Raw genomic sequence first — 20,888 nt, forward strand, 5'->3', positions numbered from 1 at the left:
GTAGAAATACTGGTAGAGCGCGTACCATTAAGGCTGAGTCCTTCCTGCGGCGGACCCGGGTTCGAATGTGGCCTGAGGTCCCTTTGCCGCATGTCCTCCCCTCTATCTCCCCATTTCTATCTATCACTTTCAATAAAGCAAAAATGCCAAAAAAATATCTTTAAAGAAATCATACAGGTTTTCTCATGAAGATAACAAGCAAAAATGACATGCGGAGTTCTGCAGGGCTCCATTCTGGGTCCTCTAATTCATCAGTACCAAACACAATAACGTTCCAGGAGAAAGGGAGTAAAATGTGTTATTGTGTCCTCTTGTGTGTGAATCTTTGTGCATCATGGGGTCCCTAAAGAGTCTGTGAGCTGCATAAATCGGGTCTGACTGGAAAGCTGAGACTCTTGTGGATTCAATGAGCCCAATGTTCTTCATGTGTGAAGATGTTGGTGAGTCAAACTTGAGCTCAATCTATAAAATGAGCTGCTGTGACCTCCAGGATAATCACAGCCTCATGAAACTTTACAACCACAGACTAGAGACCTAGAGCATTCAGAGGATGGATAGCTGGCATACTAGATTCACAATAAGCAACACAAGTGCTGCCACACAATCAAATACAAATATATTAATTTATATATAAGGACTAAACTCTAAACATTTAATATAAAACAAAAAGCCTAAATTATATACAATAAAAAAATCAGCTTTTACTGTTTTTATAGGTCACAGCAAACATATATTTTTTTCTTTTAATTTATTATATATATTTTAATTTTGTATATTTCTGTTTGTTTGAATGCAGATTGCTACTTAATTTTATTGTCCAATGTTGTACAATGACATTGTTTTCTTATTATAGAGGAATTATATTCCAATTTTATTACTATTAATTATTATTATTATTATTGATAATATAATAATAATAAATTCTTTTATCAAATTATTGTATTTTTGTTTAAATTGTTAATGGTTTTTTTTATCATTCTACTTGTTTAAATTGAAAATTGTTAATACTTTTTATATTTTTTACTTATACCTTCTTATATTTCTAGTTTATACTGCTGTTTACTATTTGTTTTTTTCTGCTGTACCTCCAGAAACTTCCCCGTTGTGGTTCTAATAAAGGAAATCTTAGTCTTAACCAGAATAAATGAAATAACTAAAATATATAAAAGTACAGCCAGGATTATAACATTAACTCTGAACATTTAATGGACAAAATCATATTTTGAGAAAATAATAGACAACAATAATAACCTTAACAGCTTGAGCTGCTGCCGTTTGTCTTGTTTTTATCGTCACACACACACACACACGAGGAGCTGTTGAATCTTTCAGTGGGGGAGGAGCCTCTCGTCTCGCTTCACTGGAGGCTGAAATATTTATCCAGCGGGAGGAGGAGGAGGGGGCGGGGCCAGAGGAGGGGTGATGCTGCTGTGCTGTTGCTAGGGGAACAGAGAGGGAGGAAGCTGTGTGTGTGTGTGTGTGTGTGTATGTGTGTGTGTGTGGAGGGGGTCGGCGGGTGGCGTTCACACTGATCCTGCTGTCTGTGTGTGTGTGTGGAGCTGCAGCGAGGAGCAGGATGCAGCGATGATGTGGACTTCGAGGCCGCAGGGAGAGAGGTAAGGACGGACGCAGGGAGGGACACAAAGAGGGACGATGGAGGGACGGAGAGGTGGAGGGACGGAGGGACAGACATGTCGGACAGCTCGGAGCTCGGCTGTAACCTGATGCAGACGTTCGAGGCTCTGAGCTGGATGTGTGTCGTGTGTTCAGTCGGCGGCTCAAAGCTTTTTATATTTTATGTTTTCGGTCCCATGAGGACGTCCCCGCTCGCCTCGCTCATCCTCATAATCCTCCTTTTGTCTGTCTGCTTGTCCTCCACATGTACGTCTGTCTCCTGTCTGCTGCAGCTTCTCTGCCGCCACGGAGGCTTTCTGTTGCTTTAATAACGTCACGGTGCTGTAGAAGAGACGCTGCTGGCTGGAGGTCTGCTCAGGCCTCGTCCAGAGAGCTGCAGGTGAAGGACAGACAGGAGGAGAGGAGGAGAAGGAGAGTGAGAGTTAGAAGGAGAGGGAGGAGGAGGAGGAGGAGGAGAGGATCCAAACAGGTTAACCTCACCGTCTCTCCATCATCAGGCAGCAGCGTCTCTCCTGCTGTCAGAGCACGTGCTGGAGACATTTTATTCATTACAATTTCATGCTGTTTTTAATATTTTAATGTAAATATTCGTGCAGCTCCTGCTGGTAGTTTCGGGGTTAACCAGGTGAAATGAACCTGCAGCTGGTCGAGGCTCTGCAGAGTCACGTGACTGTGACGTCACGACGAAGCTGCAGAATATCTGAAGTTAAATCCTGCAGGACGTTTAGAGGGTTACAGTCGTTCAGAATCATCAGAGGAGGCGTAACGACACCAGAGAGTCAGTGTGAGATCAGCACTGCTTTTATTTTGAATTCTGTTTGTCCTGTGACTAAAATTCGTTTCTCACTCTGTTGGTCGGTGATGGGACGAATATATCTGCATTTGGCATCAGTGAGTCCATCTGCAGCTGGTTCTTTTGGGATATTTGTGTCTTTTTATTGAACTGATTTAATGTTCTGGTTGTCAGCAGGCAGCAGAGTCTCCTCCTGTCACAGCACCTGTTGGAGTTTTTTTATTATGATTTCATCTTGCTTTTAATTGTTTAAATGCAGTGGTGAAATAAGTATTGAGATCTCTTACTGAAGTAAAAGTACTAATATCACACTGTGAAATTACTCCACTACAAGTAAAAGTCCTGCATTCAAAACCTACTGAAGTAAAAGTATAAAATTATCAGCAAAATGTACTTAGAGTATCAAAAGTGGCCTATGTCTAGTACCTTCAGGTTGAATGCACTTATTGTAAGTCGCTTTGGATAAAAGCCTGCTAAATGACATGTAATGTAATGTAAAAAAGTACTTGTTATGCAGAATGGATCCACTCAGATTGTTTAATATATTCCAAATATATTATTGTATTATTATGATGATGCATTTATGTAAGCAGCATTTCATTTCATCAAGATAGGGATCATTTTAACTACTTAATATACTGTTATTTAAAGTAGAATCACTTTAAATGTATTTTTGTATTTTTAAGTGTAATTTTTTTTTTTTATCGGCCTGAAAAGTAACTCAAGCTGTCAGATAAATGTAGTGCAGTAAAATATTTGCCTCAAAATGTAGTGGAGTAGAAGTATAAAGTTACATAAAATGGAAATACTTAAGTACAATTTTGAGGTACTTGACTTAAGTACAGAACTTGAGTAAATGTACTTAGTTACTTTACATCACTGTTTAAATGTAAATGTTTCTGCAGCTCCTGATGCTGGTTTTGTTGTTAAACAGTTGCAACTCACCTGCAGCACTGCAATCAGATTCTTGCTGTTGGTCAGACAAATATACCAGTGATTGTTCTGGTTTTTTGTCTTTTTATTTTGCTGATTTCAATGTTTAGGAGCGGCCCTGAGGACTCTGCCGGCTGGGTTGGTCAGATTAATTTGCAGTTAACCAAAGATTCAAACACGTGTTGTTTCTTGTACGGTCAGTCCCTGATTTCTTCCTGAAGTCAGAGTTTTCTAACAATCAGTGGTTGTTTTTTTTTTTCCCTTTTGTGTTGCTGTTTTAATGATCAGCCCCCATAGAACACCATGAGGCTTCAGGGCCAGGCAGGTAATCACAGAACCTTAGTTCTTTTGACTATATGGATGAGGAGTCGTTATGAATCAGCGAGAGAGCCGTAGGAGGAAGAGGAGGAGTGAGGAGAAGAGCGTAAAAGTGAGCTTAGCACTGCTTTTGTTTTGAAGGGTCAGTCTGTGTCAGCTTTGTTTCTGGTGAGGGTTCATTTATGTCTGCATTTAGTTTTGGTGACGTTCATCAGCAGCTGGTTCTTTGGAAATTTTTTGTCTTTTTATTTAGCTGATTTAAGTGTCTGCCCCGAAGAAAGGCTATGAGAACTCTGGTGGCGCTCAGAGCAGGAATCATCACAATATTAAACATCTTTATCACATATTTCTAGCTGTAATCAGAGAAGGATTTCTCTCCTGATGCGTTTTTCAGTCTTCCTGTTTTTAATCAGTTATTAATAACATAAACCTCCAGAGGTTTGAGTCCAAATGATGTTTTTATGATCCATTTACACCGACGAGTAAAAATCTGTCTCTGAAGTGGAGCAGCTGAAGATGTGTGTATGTGGTGGAGTGTTTTTGTCAGTCTGCATGTGCTCAGAGTCTCACACACACACACACACTGATGGTTTGACCCAGTTTAGAGCAGCAGAGACGCTGAGCTGCTCTCTTTTATCGTCTGTATTTTATTGTGAAGAGATTTTGGAGATTAGTTTTTTAAAAAAAGCTACTTCACCATAATAATAATAATAATAATAATAATAATTATAATAATTTAAGGCACGTGGTTTTACAGAATGATTTGTTCTTCTGCAGATTTCAGCTGAAATCTAAAGAATCATGCAAAGGTTATACTTGCATGTAATCAAGGTCTACTGGCCTGAATCCCAAAACAAAGGAAACATTAGTGGTGATGTGAGACTGAAGGTGTAACCGAACTGATTTATTCTGTCTTTTAGAGGTGGAAATATCGATGCAGCATAGTGTCGCCATATTTTGCGTGTCAATATTATATCGATTGATAGCCGCCAAGTATCCATATTCGCATTCAGATGGTCAGTCAATATTTTGCTGTTTTTTTCCCCCGTAGTGGGCTCACTTTATGAACATCGTGTAGATCCTGGTATCATCTGATACTATCAGATCTAAGGAATCTATAGGCACCAGCTTATCAGGATATTGTGGCTGGAAGTTGTGCAAATATATATATGTAAATATATTATATTGTTAGTTAGTCAGGTTAAAGGTTGTTGTTTTTTTTTTTTTTTTTGGGGGGGGGGGGGGGCCTTTTTATTTTACTTTTATATAATATTTTTACATTAAATCTAAAGTTTTACTGTAAGAAAAGCAGCTTTCTAAAATTTGAATCTCTTGACTTATACTTTTCAATTTTCTCTGAGTTGCTAGGAGTGTTTTTTTTTCTTCATGTTGCAAGTGTAGCAGGAATAGTGATGAACCAGAGACTGGACCTCCCGGACACAGATGTTTTTATACTATAATCAATTGACACACATCAACTGCACTTAAGTGATTTCCACTTCACTAACTGTGACACTGCTGCATCAAATAGCTGGAACTCTGTAGAATTACCTCAGTTACTGTAAAGGGGATGAATACTGGGATGAATACTTATGCAATCATTTATTTTACCTTATATATTGCTAATTAATTGATACTATTTTGTAAAAATCTGTTTTCACTTTCATATTAAAGAGGGGTTGTTTGCAAATTCTTTTTGAAAAAGGCCAAATTATATCGACCATGATTTCATGTGTAAAAGCAACAAAAGGGTGAAACATCCAAGGTGGATGAATACTTTTGCAAGCCACTGAAGGTAGAGGTGCCTAATAGATTCCTGACATCTTCTAGTTTCATATGATACCAGGATCTCCTAAAAGTGAGCCGCTACGGCCTCCGGAAAAATTAAAACGCTGAAAATACTGACGGGTCGGAACGCTAAATATCATTACTTGGCGGCAATCAATCGATCTAATATCATCACGCAAAATATTGTGATCCTATACTGTCCTACAAAGTCTAATTGCAGTAACTACACAAATGATAAAACTGAGAAAAACTGCTTTAGAGTTTTTTAACGATTTTTATAGGTAGGTAAGTGATATGACACTTATTTCTAAATGTATTGATGTCATTTTTATGCTAAAAAAATCATGGTTTTATTTGACCGTTAACCCCAAGAATGTAATTACTGCACTCTGGTTTTGCTGTAAAAGGTTCTTATAGTAATGCACAAACGGAGTTTGTTTTAATTTTTATCTCACTTTTTTACTATATCACTATCTAGATAATAATTTCCCTGTCAAATACACTTATAATTTATATTATTCTTGTCTTCACTATTCAACACAATGAAGAAATACAAGGCTACACTGCATCACAGTCAAAGCTTAGCTTTACTTTTGAGTTGGATTTTGTAGTTACTGCAATTATTACATTATTATTTCTCTGAAATAAAGCAAAATTGAAATCTAAAACTTTGTCACATGATAAAACAGACATAAAGAAGTTCATTTTTACTTATAACTCAATTTCGACCGAAATATATTTACTGCAGTTAGGCCTTGTAGGGCAGTATAGTTTATCGATTTTTTTTCTCCTCCTCTACTAAACAATGGATCTGCTGCTACACACAACAGGCTCATTCTGTCTGTACATTTACATGTGAATCTTTGATAACATGGAGATAAAACACTTTAACAACAAACAATGAGGTCACTTCACAATCCTTCAGACTTAATGCTGTTAATGACATTGAATAACGTGACACAAAGTAAACTGCTGCTGCAGCCACTCAGACTGAACACACACTGCAAACATCCAGCTACAAACTAAGAAACATGTCAAAATTACAAGAAAAAAGTCAAAATTGCCAGAAAAAAAGTCAAAATTACCAGAAAAAAAGTCAAAATTACCAGACAAAAAGTCTAAATTACCAGGAAAAAAACAGAAACAAAGCTGGGACAAGTGTAACGTCTTCATGCTGCACATCAACAAGAAACAACACAGTGAACGTGTGAAATCCTCCTTAACTACAGGCTGCAGAGAGACGACAGGGATATGAAGCTTCGACCAGCAGGGGGCGCCATGTTGCTCCGACCCCGTGTGGTAGTAAAGTGTGTGTTCGGTGTGTGTGTGCAGTCTGGAGGTGTCAGACGGCAGCAGATGGCTGCGTGCTGCGATCACAGCAGGAAACTGTGACTTCATCGTTACTGCAGCAGCAAAATATCAAGTACTGAGATTTACTGCTGCTGCATGGAAACTCTGTCTCTCTCTCTCTGTGTCTCTCTCTCTCTCTCTCTGTCTCTCTCTCTCTCTGTGGTTAACCTGAGCTCTGCAGTGTGCACAGTAACATCAGCAGCTGTCAACATTAATAAACTTCCATATACTGTAAGTGTGTGTGTAAGTGTGGCAGCATCTTACTCCTTAAAGCTTTAATCCAGCCGTTCTCTCTGTGTGTGTGTGTGTGTGTGTGTGTGTGTGTGTGTGTGTGTGTGTGTGTGTGTGTGTGTGTGTGTGTGTGTGTGTGTGTGTGTGTGTGTGTGTGTGTGTGTGTGTGTGTGTGTGTGTGTGTGTGTGTGTGTGTGTGTGTGTGTGTGTGTGTGTGTGTGTGTGTGTGTGTGTGTGTGTGTGTGTGTGTGTGTGTGTGTGTGTGTGTGTGTGTGTGTGTGTGTGTGTGTGTGTGTGTGTGTGTGTGTGTGTGTGTGTGTGTGTGTAGAATATTTGTTGTGAATCCTGCAGGTTGTTGGAACAGATTTATACATTATTATTTGTCTTCAGTTTGTTGGAGACATGCGTTTACACTCTGATGTGCCATTACTTGATTTTAATCATTAAAACAATAAATTATGAAAGTACTAGTACTAGTTAGCAGCAGAGTGTCTGTAGTTCTGACTGAAGTATTGGACACATTAAACCCAGTGGCTCAGTGTTTGTTTTCATATCGTTATTCGTCGTCATATCGCATTGTTTTGCTTCTCTCCTGATGACGGCTCGCCTTGTTAGTGACCTGTCAATCAAAGGAAGCCATGCCCCAAATCATATGATTCTTTATCTTCTATTTTCTTCTAAATGGGGCCATTAACATCAAATTGTCTTGAAGATTTTTTACTAGCGATTGAGACCATAGTGTTGTCATAAACATTTCTGAGGTAATAAATCAAGTGAGAAGTTTTCTCCATTTTGTATTGAAATGAGTCGACCCATATGCTTCTGCAGCCATCAGCGCCCCCTGCTGGAGTCTTTGGTAGAATGCAGCTGAAGGAACTTACTGGTTTGCCTCTATTCTCTTGTTTCATGGACGCTGTGTTCAGACTCAGAAATTTGACCAATGAGGGAAAAGATAAAGGATCAGACTGGTAAACTGTGGGCAATATGGTCCTCAGATATTTTAGGGTATTTTTGCGATAACGATATTTTTGACGATATTACAAAATACTAAAAAATATATAGAAATTATGATTGTCTGTATATATAAATAAAATAAAAAATAGTGTAAAGAGGGCAGTCCATGGCTTAGATGTTAGAAATCGAGCTTGTAACTGGGGGTTGTCGGTTCAAAGACTGACGTGAAGTGCCCTTGAGCAAGGCACCTAACCCCCCATACAGCTCCCCGGGTGCAGTAATATACAGCCCACTGCTCCTTGCATGGGATATTCACTTTTAATCGTGAACGATACGATATGGCACACCCCTACATTCATGGCGTCAGATGCTGCAGGTGAACCTGACGAAGTGAGAGTGAGACTCGGCCATCACCTCTGTGTGCTCTGATAGTACGCTGCGGTCAGTCGAGGGTTAACAGGCCATCTGCTGCAGGATTATCCGATTACTCAGGTCCTCGTCCCTCAACTGCTCTCAGATCAGGTGCCGGTAATCCCGTCGGGTCCGGGACTCATCCTGCAGGTGGGTGAACTGACCCCGGGCCGGTCTGAGCCGGGTTACATGAGCAGGTCTCCGGTCCTGCAGCCCGGACGGCGGACTGGGACCAGTTCGTGGGGCTGAGAGGATGTGAGCACGGCGGTGGCGGCGGCAGCATGCTGGGCTGGGTGGGAACAATAATCAACAAGAGCTGGCAGGACAAAGAACGCCATGTCCACCCGCCGGACAGGAAGCCTCGCTGCGGACATGGACGGGTGAGGACACGATGGGGGGGCAGAGTAGATCCACCAGGAGGGACGGACTCTGAGCAGCATCAGGAGCAGAGGAATCATTTATCTGACCTGACCGAAGTATTTTATATCTGTCATGGAAAATATGATTAGATCACCCTTGTTTTCTTCAGTTTCTAGTTCATTTTAATGGTTGGTACAACTAAAGGTACATTTGTTTGGATAAATATAATGATAACAACAATAGCAATAATTTAAGAGCTGATATCTAGACATTTTCCATGGTTTTCTTGAGAATGATTTTGGTTATTATCAAGAATGTTTCCATGACTGTAGATGTAAAAAAGACACAAATTGACCAAAAATACATGTAAAAATGACCAAAGAAGACACAAAATTACCAAAATAGATGTAAAAATGACTTAAAAAAAACACAAAATGAAGAAAAATACATGTAAAAATGACCAAAGAAGACACAAATTGACCAAAAATAGATGTGAAAGTGACTGATAAAGACCAAAAATACAGTCATGGGAAAATTATTAGCTTTCTTGTTCATTTTAATGCCTGGTACAACTAAAGATACATTTGTTTGGACAAATATTATAACAATGATAAGAGTTTAATTTAAGAGCTGATATCTAGACATTTTCCATGGTTTTCTTGATAATAACAAAAATCCTTATCAAGAAAACCAAGGAAAATGGCTAGATATCACCATTAAAATAAACAAGAAATTTAATTTTTCCATGACTTTATAGAGCAACACAACAGTTTCCTATAGACGACATTGAGAAGTTCTCTTTAGTTTAGGGTGTAACGTTCTGATGTGAGCAGGTTTGTAGACTTTTTTTCTGTATTAGTGCTGCCAACATGTTGAACTTGTAGCTCAGACTGACTGCTGCAGGATTTAGGATCTGATCAGCATCAACATTAGCAGATGTATGTCTGGATTTGGCTGTTCGGCTGAGACGAAGTGCAGCTTCACCACATGATGCTGTGTTTAGGGTCGGGTCGACTTCCCTGACCTGTCCAGGGTGTACCCCACCTCTTGCCCAGTGTCAGCTGGGATTGGCTCCAGCCTCCCGTAACCCGAGTGCGGATAAGCGGAGAAGGATAATGAATGAATTAGGGGTGCACCGATTGCAATTTTCTGGCCGATCACTGATTTTTAAAAAAGCCTGACCTGCTGATTCCGATTTTTTTTTTATAACTCACAGCATACACCTTCAATGTTTGAATCTTATTTTATTGAAAAACAATAACACAGCAGATATCCTATCTTTGGCAAAGACATCCTTAATTAAAACATCCTGTATCTCAGCTGGGCGGCACTGAATCAGTTGCTAGCACCTCATTTTCTGGCTTTACACCCCTCTCTGAGAGTGAGGTATCCAAACTGTTGACATGTAGCCGTCCTACTACATGCTCGTTGGACCCTATACCAACAAACCTTCTCCAGTCCATTAGCCCAACCATCACGCCAGCTGTCACACATGTGATTAACGCCTCACTGTCCTCCGGCACTTTTCCCACTGCATTCAAAGTGCTCGGGTAACACCTCTTCTCAAGAAACCCTCTCTCAACCCTGCTGAAGTTGAGAACTATCGTCCTGTCTCACTTCTTCCATTCTTATCTAAAACTATTGAACGGGCGGTCGCTAAGCAACTCTCAGAATTCCTCCTACAGAACAATCTTCTTGATCCAAATCAATCTGGTTTCAAAAGCGGTCACTCAACTGAAACTGCTCTGTTGTCTGTGACAGAAGCCTTAAAAGAAGCAAGAACAGCAGCAAAGTCCTCAGTTCTCATTCTGCTTGACTTGTCAGCTGCATTTGACACAGTTAACCATGGCATCCTCCTCTCTACTCTCTCTAAAATGGGCATCTCTGGCTTGGCTCTGTCCTGGTTTGATTCCTACCTCAAAGGACGCTCATTCAGTGTATCCTGGCATGGACAGTTGTCTACTTTGTCTTGCCTCACCACAGGGGTTCCCCAGGGCTCAGTGCTGGGACCCCTGCTATTCGCTATCTACACCACCTCTCTGGGTGAGGTTATCCGCTCACATGGCTTTTCCTACCACTGCTATGCAGATGACACTCAGCTCTATCTGTCATTTCCTCCTGATGACCCATCGGTCTCTGCTCGGGTCTCTGACTGCCTCTCTGACATAGCCACTTGGATGAAGGCACATCACCTCCAGCTGAACCTTTCAAAAACTGAACTGCTGGTCCTCCCTGCTAAACCCACAATACACCACAACATCAACATCAAGATTGACTCCCTGTGTCTTTCACCCACCAAGGTGGTGCGAAACTTAGGGGTGATGATTGATGACCAACTCACCTTTTCCAGTCATGTCGCCTCAGTTACCCGGTCATGCCGCTTTGCACTTTACAACATCAGAAAAATCAGACCGTACCTAACTCAACATGCCACTCAACTCCTGACACAAGCTGTTGTCATCTCAAAACTTGACTACTGTAATGCCCTCCTGACGGGCCTGCCAGACTGCTCAGTAAAACCGCTTCAGATGATCCAGAACGCGGCGGCGCGTCTGGTCTACAACCAGCCTAAAAGGTCACATGTCACTCCGCTGCTCATTGAGCTCCACTGGCTACCTGTTGCAGCCCGCATCAAATTCAAATCTCTAATGCTGGCCTACAAAGTTGTCTCCGGTACTGCTCCTACCTACCTGAACGCCCTGATTCAGACATATGCCACCTCACGACCGCTGCGCTCTTCCAATGAACGGCGCCTGGCTCTGCCCCCCGTTGGTCCAAGGCAATCCAGACTCTTTGCACTTCTTGTTCCCCGCTGGTGGAACACACTACCAGTTCCTACCAGAGCAAGGGCGTCCCTCTCTACCTTTTTAAAAAAACTCCTGAAGACCCAGCTCTTCAGAGAGCATCTTCTCTCCTAGACCACATGATAAGTCTACTCCTCAAAGAATTGTCACTAGCACTAATAGCTCTTATTGCACTATACCTTGATTGTTTGCTTTTTACTCTTCCTGTAAGTCGCTTTGGATAAAAGCGTCTGCTAAATGACTAAATGTAAATGTAAATGTAATTGCCAGCTGTGGGTTAGTGGAGGGCGCTCCATGTCGCGGTTCCACCGTGTTTTCTGTTCCCAGCTGGATAAATTGGATGGATGGTTGTGTTTTAAATGGACTTTGAGGTTTGTTGTGTTACCACTTTTTGTTGCGATTATCTTCATACAGATTAGAAATACCGGCTTGTTGATGTTAGTGGGCTCTCCACGTTCATCTGGCTTGAATCCAAAATGTTCCCACACCGCCGTTGTGGCATCAGGCTGGAACTGATTCCATTTAGCCCACTACGTCCATTATTTATACAGTCTATGGTTCTGAGTGGAAAATGCTTTCAGGGCTGCAGGGAAATTGTAGCTGTAATAACGCGAGTGGCCACTGGGGAAATCTGTCTGTAAGGCTGAGCAGAACCCTGACCCGGTCTGATTAAACATCTGAGGGGGGGCAGCTCACCTAATTGAGTCTGAAGGCTCAAAGATTCTTAGAGTATCAGAAAATATCCCAGCGTCATTTTGTACTATGGTCTGTTTTATGAGTTTGTGTTTTTGTTCCAGAAAGCAACTAACAAAGAATTTCACTTCACAACGGACCGTATTGTGTGTCAGCATCTCAGCAGTCAGGGATTGTGTTTGTATGTGAGTTGCCCCAAATGTAAATAAATAAAGGGGATTTGACATGGATCAGGATCAGGTTTATTGCTCAGGAGGTGGACTTTGTGTGTTGGTGAACAATAATAAACATTGTGAGGAAATAAAAGCCAGTTCTGCCGCAAGAAACAAATATAACAGAAAAACTGCCAATAAAATATTCTGAAAAGTCTGTTTCAAAGGGACAGTGACACAGTTTTGTGCAGGAATGTGCAAAATATTGTCCAAATATTATATATGATAATACTTCTCTGGCAATACTTCGGTGGAGTTCAGGGGCCTCATGTATCAATGGTGCGTAAGCACATAAACATTGCTTACGCTGTTTTTTCCCGCACACGCCCCATGTATGAAAAGTGAACTTGCCGCACCTTTCGAGGTGCTGTGAGAATGTGCGGTGGCACCGCAAACTTTTGTTTGGTGGAAACTACTGTCTTTTATGCTCTATCGCCCGATCGCCAATTGTTTCCCCTTTGGTTGAACATGGAGATGTTAACACTGCAGTTGCACAGCGATCCATGACGCACAGATCCCTCTACCCGGAGAAAAAACGTGTGTTGGAAATCCTTTCAGAATAAGTCAGGTGTGGTGCATATTTGATCCCGTATGTGATGTTTAACTGGGACAACAAGTTAAGTGTGGCTTATAAACTGATGCGTAAAAACGTTTTTTTACAACGGCAGCTCTAAAGGCTCTGACAAAATTAAATAACAGTGAAGTTAAGGAGGAGCGTGTGTTGAGGGACCCTTCTGCCATGGTGCAGGTCTCTGATCCGGCTGCGTTAACAGCCACAGTGACATCTTGTTGCTGATCCCAGAGCTGAGGCAACAATAAGCTCATTTTTTCTGCCTCCACCCGGAGATCACCACGTCCACCTCGCGCGCAGTGGCAGTAAGTTGATTTGTCGTTGTTTTGTCGATAATCAGCGGACATGCCGGGGATTTATAGTCATTTGCATGTCATCTGCGTATTCATTTTCGGGAGGAGCCGGGGCGTGGTTGGTGGCTCGTGCATGTGCGCTCAGTTCCCCGCTGATTGGGATGTATCAAGGAAAGGTACGCTGAACCTGGCATAGGCACAGTTTGATACATGAGGAGGTGAGTTTGCGTACGTACTTTTCTAGTTTTGGGAGTACGCCATCTTTCAGTATGAAAGCTACGCACACTTTAATACATGAGGCCCCTGGTGTTCTTCACCATCTGTGACTCTAATTGTTGTTGTTTCCACTCTCGTTCTTCAGCTCTCAGTCTCATTATGTTCCACTCTGACTCCAGTGGGACCTCTGGTGGTGAAACTGGTCCAGAGTTTGGTTTCATATCAAACCAGTGTGAACATTTTAACTCCTGACTGACTGTGAGAGAAGTTTTTACAGATCTGGTGAACGTTTATGCTGTGTGCTCTGCTGTTAGTTTTATTGTGAAAAGCCCAGGTCTAACTCTGTCTTCCTGTGTGTGTGTGTGTGTGTGTGTGTGTGTGTGTGTGTGTGTGTGTGTAGCCGGTCCAGCGGTCCAGTGCTCTGCTCAGCCCGGCGGTCATGTTCAGCACAAGAAAGACCTGGGACCTCGGCCACGCCCCCTGCCTGCAGGAGCTCTGGAAGAAAGACATCTCATTGGATGGTGAGTCAGGTGTCTGCCACACGGGGCGGGGCTTAGAAACACCAGCGTGGCTGCATTTTTGGCTTCACAGCAGAGAGAGAGAGAGAGTGTGTGTGTGTGTGTGTGTGTGAGTGAGCGTGTGTGTATGAGGAGGGAGGGGAGGTGAGTCACACCTGTCAGGAATGAATGAAGCCGAGAGGAGACGAACAGGTGAGCTCCACAATCTGTTTTCTCTCTTTACTTATTTATTTATTTAGTTTGTTCGCTCTCCGTCTGTGTTTCTCAGCTGATCGTTTTACAGTCCGAGTCTCAGGAGGCTCGGATCAGGTTCACTACACTGCAGCTTTGACACACACACACACACACACACACACACACACACACACACACACACACACACACACACACACACACACAGTTTCTGCTTCTCTTTTCACTTTTATTTCTGCAGCATGTTTCCTTCTATCCTAATTTTCTGCTCCTGTTTTCCACCACAGCTTCTTTCTCTTTCAGCCTTTAGATTAATCTTTTAAAAAGTTTTATTTTGCTTACAGCTGCAACAACAAGTCAACAACTTGTTCACTAATCCATTATTTGCTAAATAACAAACATTTCTCTGTCAGTTTTTTAGGTTTGTTGGGACATCTTTCAACTTTATTGGCATGAAAGTTTTGAGAAAAATATCTGGAAAAAAAGCATCAAAATAAGTTTGTTGAGGAAACAAAATAATAACATGAATATGATCTAAAATATATATTTGATTCATATGTTGATTTTGTCGTCACCTCTTTATTATTTTCTGACATTTTATGGACAAAACAATTACCTGATTATTGAAAATTACAAATGAATCTGATCTAAATGCACTTTATTAAGTTTTAAAAACATTTTAGTCAACTAAAATGTGCTTCATAGCTTCTGAAAGTCTCCAGGCGGCTCAGTAACAAACATTTCTTTCTCAGTTTTCCTGTTTTTCTCAGTTTGTCGGACAAAACGAGACATCTGGCACCTTTTTTTGTGCGAACGTTTTGAAAAAAATATTTGAAAAGCATCAAAATATTTGTTCCTATTTTGAAACAAGAAATAAAATAGTAACGTAAATATTGACATAACGTTTATATTGATTTAAAATATATATTATAATTGATTGATATGTTGATTTTGGCGTCACCTCTTTATCACCTATTTTCTGACATTTAAAAAAAAAAAAAAAAAAAATTAAAACAGAAAATTATCACATTTTTAGGGAAAACGTTATTTTTGTTTTATGTATGAAAGTTTAAAAAAAAATCAATTAAAGGGAATCTGAATCTCATTTACTTTTTTCCTCCAATAAATAAAATAATTTGATTAGAAGTAAATATGTAAGTTTAGTTGAAGCCTGGTCGATAATATTCAATATTTAATATCAAATAATAAAAGTCTGTCAGATTGTTTATTGTCAGCTGATCTGCAGCTCACTGTTCACGTTTATATCTTTCAATAATATTTCTTTATATTTCAGTCTGATACAACAGTCATTTTTCCATTTTCCAAACTTTATTTAATTAATGAAGCTAAAACTTGTCTGAACATTTTGTAATCAGTCGTCTGTCTTTAGTGACGTCTTCGCCTTTATTCAGTCTGAATAACTCTTTCCCTCCTGACACCTTTTCCTCCCTGTCTCATCATTATTTACTGCAATATATACAATTTATTCTTTGATAATTTCTTACTGGGAAAAAATAAATGGAATCTGAATGTAGGCAGAGAACATTTTTCCAATATGGTCCTCTCCTCTCTGATCTGTGTAAACACTGAGGTGTTCAGAAGAGCAAAAAGCCAATTAATAATTAATGAATTTGTGCAAAAGGCAACAAAACCTAAACGGCATCCAGTTTAATCACGGCACTCTGTCAAAGCAACAAACACAAACAAGATAACAGCAGGTTTCTTATTTAGTAGAAAATAAAACTATAAAAACACTGAGGAGCAGCTTGGATGCAGTCAGTTTTTTTTCAGTTGTCAAAACATATTAAAATGATTTTAATAAGTTGAATGTTGTTGAAGTATTAAATAACTCGGATCAGGATCAGACTTAAAAACTTGATCCCTGATTTTAATCTCAGATTTGATTATTTTTCCTGATTCATCCAGAATTCATCACACGATGTGTTCACAGAGCATCGGAAAATTTGGAAATCTCACAATATTTTCTGTTTTTACAGCTGATAAATGTCATAAAACAAACATGCTTTTCATTCCAGCTGACAACTTCAGACGGTTAATCCAGATAATTTCAGATCGAATTCCTGATTGTAAGAGGTGTGTGTGTGTGTGTGTGTGTGTACGTGTACGTGTCAACGTTTATTTGTGTCATCCAGAAAGATTTAAACATGCAGCGTTTTCTCCTGCAGGTGTGTGTGATCCTGTTTTCTACTCTGTCAGTGTGTCGCTACACTACACGACACTGTGTGTGTGTGTGGGGGGGTGTGTATGTGGTATGTGTGTGAGTTAAGTCTGTTTAATGCTCAGATTTTTTCCCACAGAGTGCAGATTGTTCTCCGGTTGATAAGATTTGAGGCCCCGTAGGAAGCTTGTGACCACACACACACAGAGTGAGATTGTGTGTGTGTGGCGGCTGTTATCACCGGTTATCTGGTCGGACTGGTTTCCATGGTATTTAGGAGGCATTCAGGTTCACTGAGGAAAAAAAAGGAAAAGTGAGATTGAGGAGTAGATTCAGGTTGTTTGTGGTTTTGGTCTGTGACCTCGTTGATCTCTGACAGATCTGCTGCAGCACAGATTTACATTTCCTCACACACTCAGGAGCTTTTAAGAGACTTTAACCAGCAGAGATTATTCCTGAGCAGGTTTCAGCTCAGATCATTTTAAACTAATACTCCTCTAGTTCAGGGGAGGCAGCCTGCAGCTCCAGTATTCTGCAATTTGTAATTTGTATTCTTTAATTATAAAAATGTGTAGATGATACACGGTAGTAAAATGTTTTTAAAACATTTTAGTCAACTATAACGTGCTTCATATCTTCTGGAAGCCTCCAGGCAGCTCTGTAAATTTTGTCAACTTCAAGTCTAGTTTAGAGTTTCCCCTCACTAGACTAGCTTTCCATTCTACATCTCTTGAGATATTTCTTCAGTTTCCAGCCTCTGATTTGGGTCCTTGCTAGGCCTGTCACAATAATTACTATGTCGACTTATCGTTCGATATATAAAATGGACAAAATATTTTTTTTCTGGACTCAATATATTGACTTTTTGTGCTTTTTTATGTTTAAAGTAAAGCTGCAAATGTTTGACAGGCAGTACGAATTGCGGGAAAAAACCTATATTTCCCAAGAAGCCATTCCAGCTGTTTGTTATTTTAATAGTAAAATAATATAATACATAATGATTATCTCAGTGCAATGTTTTGTTAACAGCCTGAAAGTCTATTTTATTTGTTTTTAGTTGTAGTTAATATATGTTTTATTTTTCTAGGATATTTTAATATTTTTTTTCCACATTTTAATTCCAATATTTAATATTCTCGAGATTTAAAAATGAATTGCTGTGTAAAAGGATTAACTTATAATGCTCTAATATCGTTATAAAACTAAAACAATACTATCGTTTATCCTGATAGTTTCTGGGACTATATATCGTCCTAAAAAATGTGTTATCGTGACAGGCCTAGCCCTCGCTGCATTCTGACAAAATCATATAAATAAATGAGCTATTATTAATGTTGGTAGACTTATTTAGAATCAGCAAGCTGTTTTATGTTCATTCAAAGGCTCCAAATAAAGTTTGCAGCTCCATTCCGACTGTTTTTCTCTCATTTTGGCTGAATATGGCTCCTCTGTTAGTGAAGGTGCCGACCCTGCTCCAGCAGAATGTTTCGCTCTGATTGTGGGACAGAATAACGTGAACAGAGCTTCAGTCTGACCTCAGCTCTCAGCGTGTGAAAGTATCTGAACCCAGCAGGAAATACCAGTTCATGATTACATCAGCAAACTTCCACTGCAGGATTTCTTGTGTCGTAATCAGGAGAAATTCCTCATTTAAATAAGTAAAAATCTGCCGGAACTCTAATCGGCTCAGTATCAGTCTGATCGTCTGCACGGAGCTCAGCCTGCAGTGATGTTCAGGATTTGATGTGAACTCTTTTTCTCAATTTAAATGACTTTTTTGGCACAAAAGTTTTGAGAAAAAAATCTGAAAAAAGCATAAAAAATAAAAGCTTGTCAAGGGAATAAAATGGCAACATAAATAATATATGAATACATACATATATTATGTATATTATTATTATTATTATATACAATTATGTGTTAATAATTATTTATATATATATATATATATATATATATATATATATTATAATTATAGATATTTACAATTATGTATTATTAAATACATGAATGTATAAATGTGTAATGTATAAAATACCCTTTATATTGTTTTAAAATATATATTATAATTGATTTACATGTTGATTTTTTCTTCATCTTTATAATTTTCTGACATTATATAAACAAAACAATTAACTGATAAACAGAAAAAATATCACATTAATTAATGTTTTATTTCTCATTTTTATTTGTTTTATAATTTTTTACGTTTTTTGTTTTTTTAACATTTTTAACCACAACTGTTTTTATTAAATTTGTTTTAAGGATCTAGTTTTAAGAATCTACTTTTTTTTTTAGTTTTTTATGTATAAATGTGCAGAAAAAATGACAAAAAAATCTGATTTTCTTTTTTTCTCCAGTTAAATAAAATCATTTTATTAGAAGTAAATATGGACCTTTCAGTCGATAATTTATATTTATATTTCTCTATATTTCAGTGTGATACAACAGCTCTCTGGTGGCTTTCAATCAGCATCAGAATTACTTTAATAATCAATTAAATTACTTAAATTCAGAGCTACTTGCCTCTTTTCTTTTATTAGATTAAAGTTGTTTGTTCCAGTTTACCTGAAGATTTACAACCTTTTTTTTTTTTTTTTTTTAGTGTAAATGAGCGTCTGTGTTTCTGCTGTGGGCCGTCAGGAGGCTCATTCTACCTCACCCAGAGTCCATTCTCAAATGCAACACTTTAAAGTTTCTTTAAATATTTAACATTATTAGTTACTTTCCTGATTAAATCTCCACATCAGCTCAGGTTAGATCCAACACACACCTTTTATTTAGACATTTAAAGTCTGTTAAGTTTATTTGGGGTCAACCAGTTTCTGCCCAGCAGTGCAGCATTAAAATGTTGTTGTTTTTTAAATGGAGTCTGGTGCATCCAAAGAAACAGTTTTTTAAAATCTTGATTAGATGTTAATCTGCAAGAAAAATTTTAAATATTTATGTGCTTACAGTTTATAATTTGAGCTGATAGATATGTTATATTTTCTGTTTGTCACAGATGATGTGTTCAAGGACCGTCAGGATTTTTATATGTTGTTCTTTCTCTGTAGCAAGCTCAGTGGACTTCCTGATGAGTGATGGTGAAGACGACGGCTCCTTCCTGTCTCTGCCCACCGCCGCCTTCTCACAGCGCCCAACGATCAGCGCCGCCGAGCTGAACGAAACCAACGCACCCAGCCAGCAGCTGCTCATACAGGTGTGTGTGTGTGTGTGTGTGTGTGTGTGTGTGTGTGTGGCATTTTATGTTAGCTAACCTCTAACGTGTAAATTGATTCACTGTCAATGGACAGACAAGAGTCACGTAGGCGTTGCCATGACACTGCACACGCGTTGTTGTTCATACTCCTACTGTGAACTACGCCTCAAATACGTGACATGAAGACCAGCTGACTGTTAAGGACAATTCTACATGAGCTACAGGCAAACGCTGTGTAGTGTATTTGAAATCAAATAGCGATGGGTCTTTCGTGCCGCGCCATGTGCTAACGTAGCAGACGCCTGACAACGCTCTTCTCAGTATACAAATAATTATTGACTTCATGATGACGAATTTTTAGTTTAACAGCTGCTTCGCTCCATGTATCACCACGAGAGACCGATGAGACAGTTGAGGCTATTTCAGTCTAATGTGACATGTTAAGGCGTCTGAAGCGTTGGCTTTAGGACAACAGTGATGCATAAAGCATAACTTATAGGTGAACCCCAAGGCCCTACAGAGTTGTCAGGATATTTTTATTTTCAGTCCCATTTTTATGGTTAAGGTTTTGAATGATATTGAATTGATATTCAATAGCAAGGATTAACAGGATAATTAAAATCATTTCAGACATTTAAAAATAAACCTATCCTGACAGCTCTGTTGGGGTTCATCTATCAGTTCTGCTTTCTTTTTTAAACAATCCCGTATGAACCTGAGACTCACTGTAACAGCTGATCTGTGTTGATCTGCTGCAAAACAAAGAAAACTAGAACATTTCTGAAGAAGTTTTGAGTGTGTAAGATCATAAACCAGGTCGAAGACGAATGTGAGCAAGAAGACCAATTTTCCTACGTTTCTATGTATAAATTAGAATGGCATTTGCGGCCTCGAGTGCAGTTTCCAAATTTATTTTTTGACACATTTTTCTCTCCCTCTGCACTGTAGTGATGATGTCATCCATTCTAGCCTCTCCATAGGGTAACATTGGGGGGATTATTTGACGTGTTTTTGCCGAATAATTTGAAAAACGAAACCCTTAGAAAAGTGATAGCACACTTGTCATGGCTGAGCCGGTCGATTTGATACCTTTTTAGTGTATGAGTGACCAAAACTCTGAGAGGAGTAGTCAACCGAAAAAAACACGGAAGAAATGGAAGAATAAAATCTAGGATTAAGCCCGGTGAATAACAATTAGTGTGCTCTTTCAAGCACACTCAAAGAATAACTGTCAG

General features: G+C 39.4%; 1 protein-coding gene across 6 annotated transcripts in view; it reads left to right on the forward strand.

The window, feature by feature from the left end:
* kifc3 (kinesin family member C3) overlaps positions 1-20,888 on the forward strand; it is a 69,076-nt gene that overhangs the window by 22,279 nt on the left and 25,909 nt on the right. For 3 of the 6 annotated variants that reach the window (XM_059348690.1, XM_059348658.1, XM_059348665.1), the window contains exons 2-3: positions 13,963-14,083; positions 19,508-19,653. In XM_059348690.1, coding sequence (XP_059204673.1) covers positions 14,002-14,083; positions 19,508-19,653 — 228 coding nt within the window. In that variant the 5' untranslated portion in view covers positions 13,963-14,001. Of the gene's footprint in view, positions 1-1,500; positions 1,617-8,679; positions 8,794-13,962; positions 14,084-14,229; positions 14,273-19,507; positions 19,654-20,888 lie in introns of those variants that run through there. The other 3 variants (XM_059348683.1, XM_059348674.1, XM_059348698.1) reach the window with 3 other exon arrangements.

This window comes from Centropristis striata, chromosome 2 (assembly GCF_030273125.1).
Source record: "Centropristis striata isolate RG_2023a ecotype Rhode Island chromosome 2, C.striata_1.0, whole genome shotgun sequence".
Lineage (NCBI taxonomy): Eukaryota > Metazoa > Chordata > Actinopteri > Perciformes > Serranidae > Centropristis > Centropristis striata.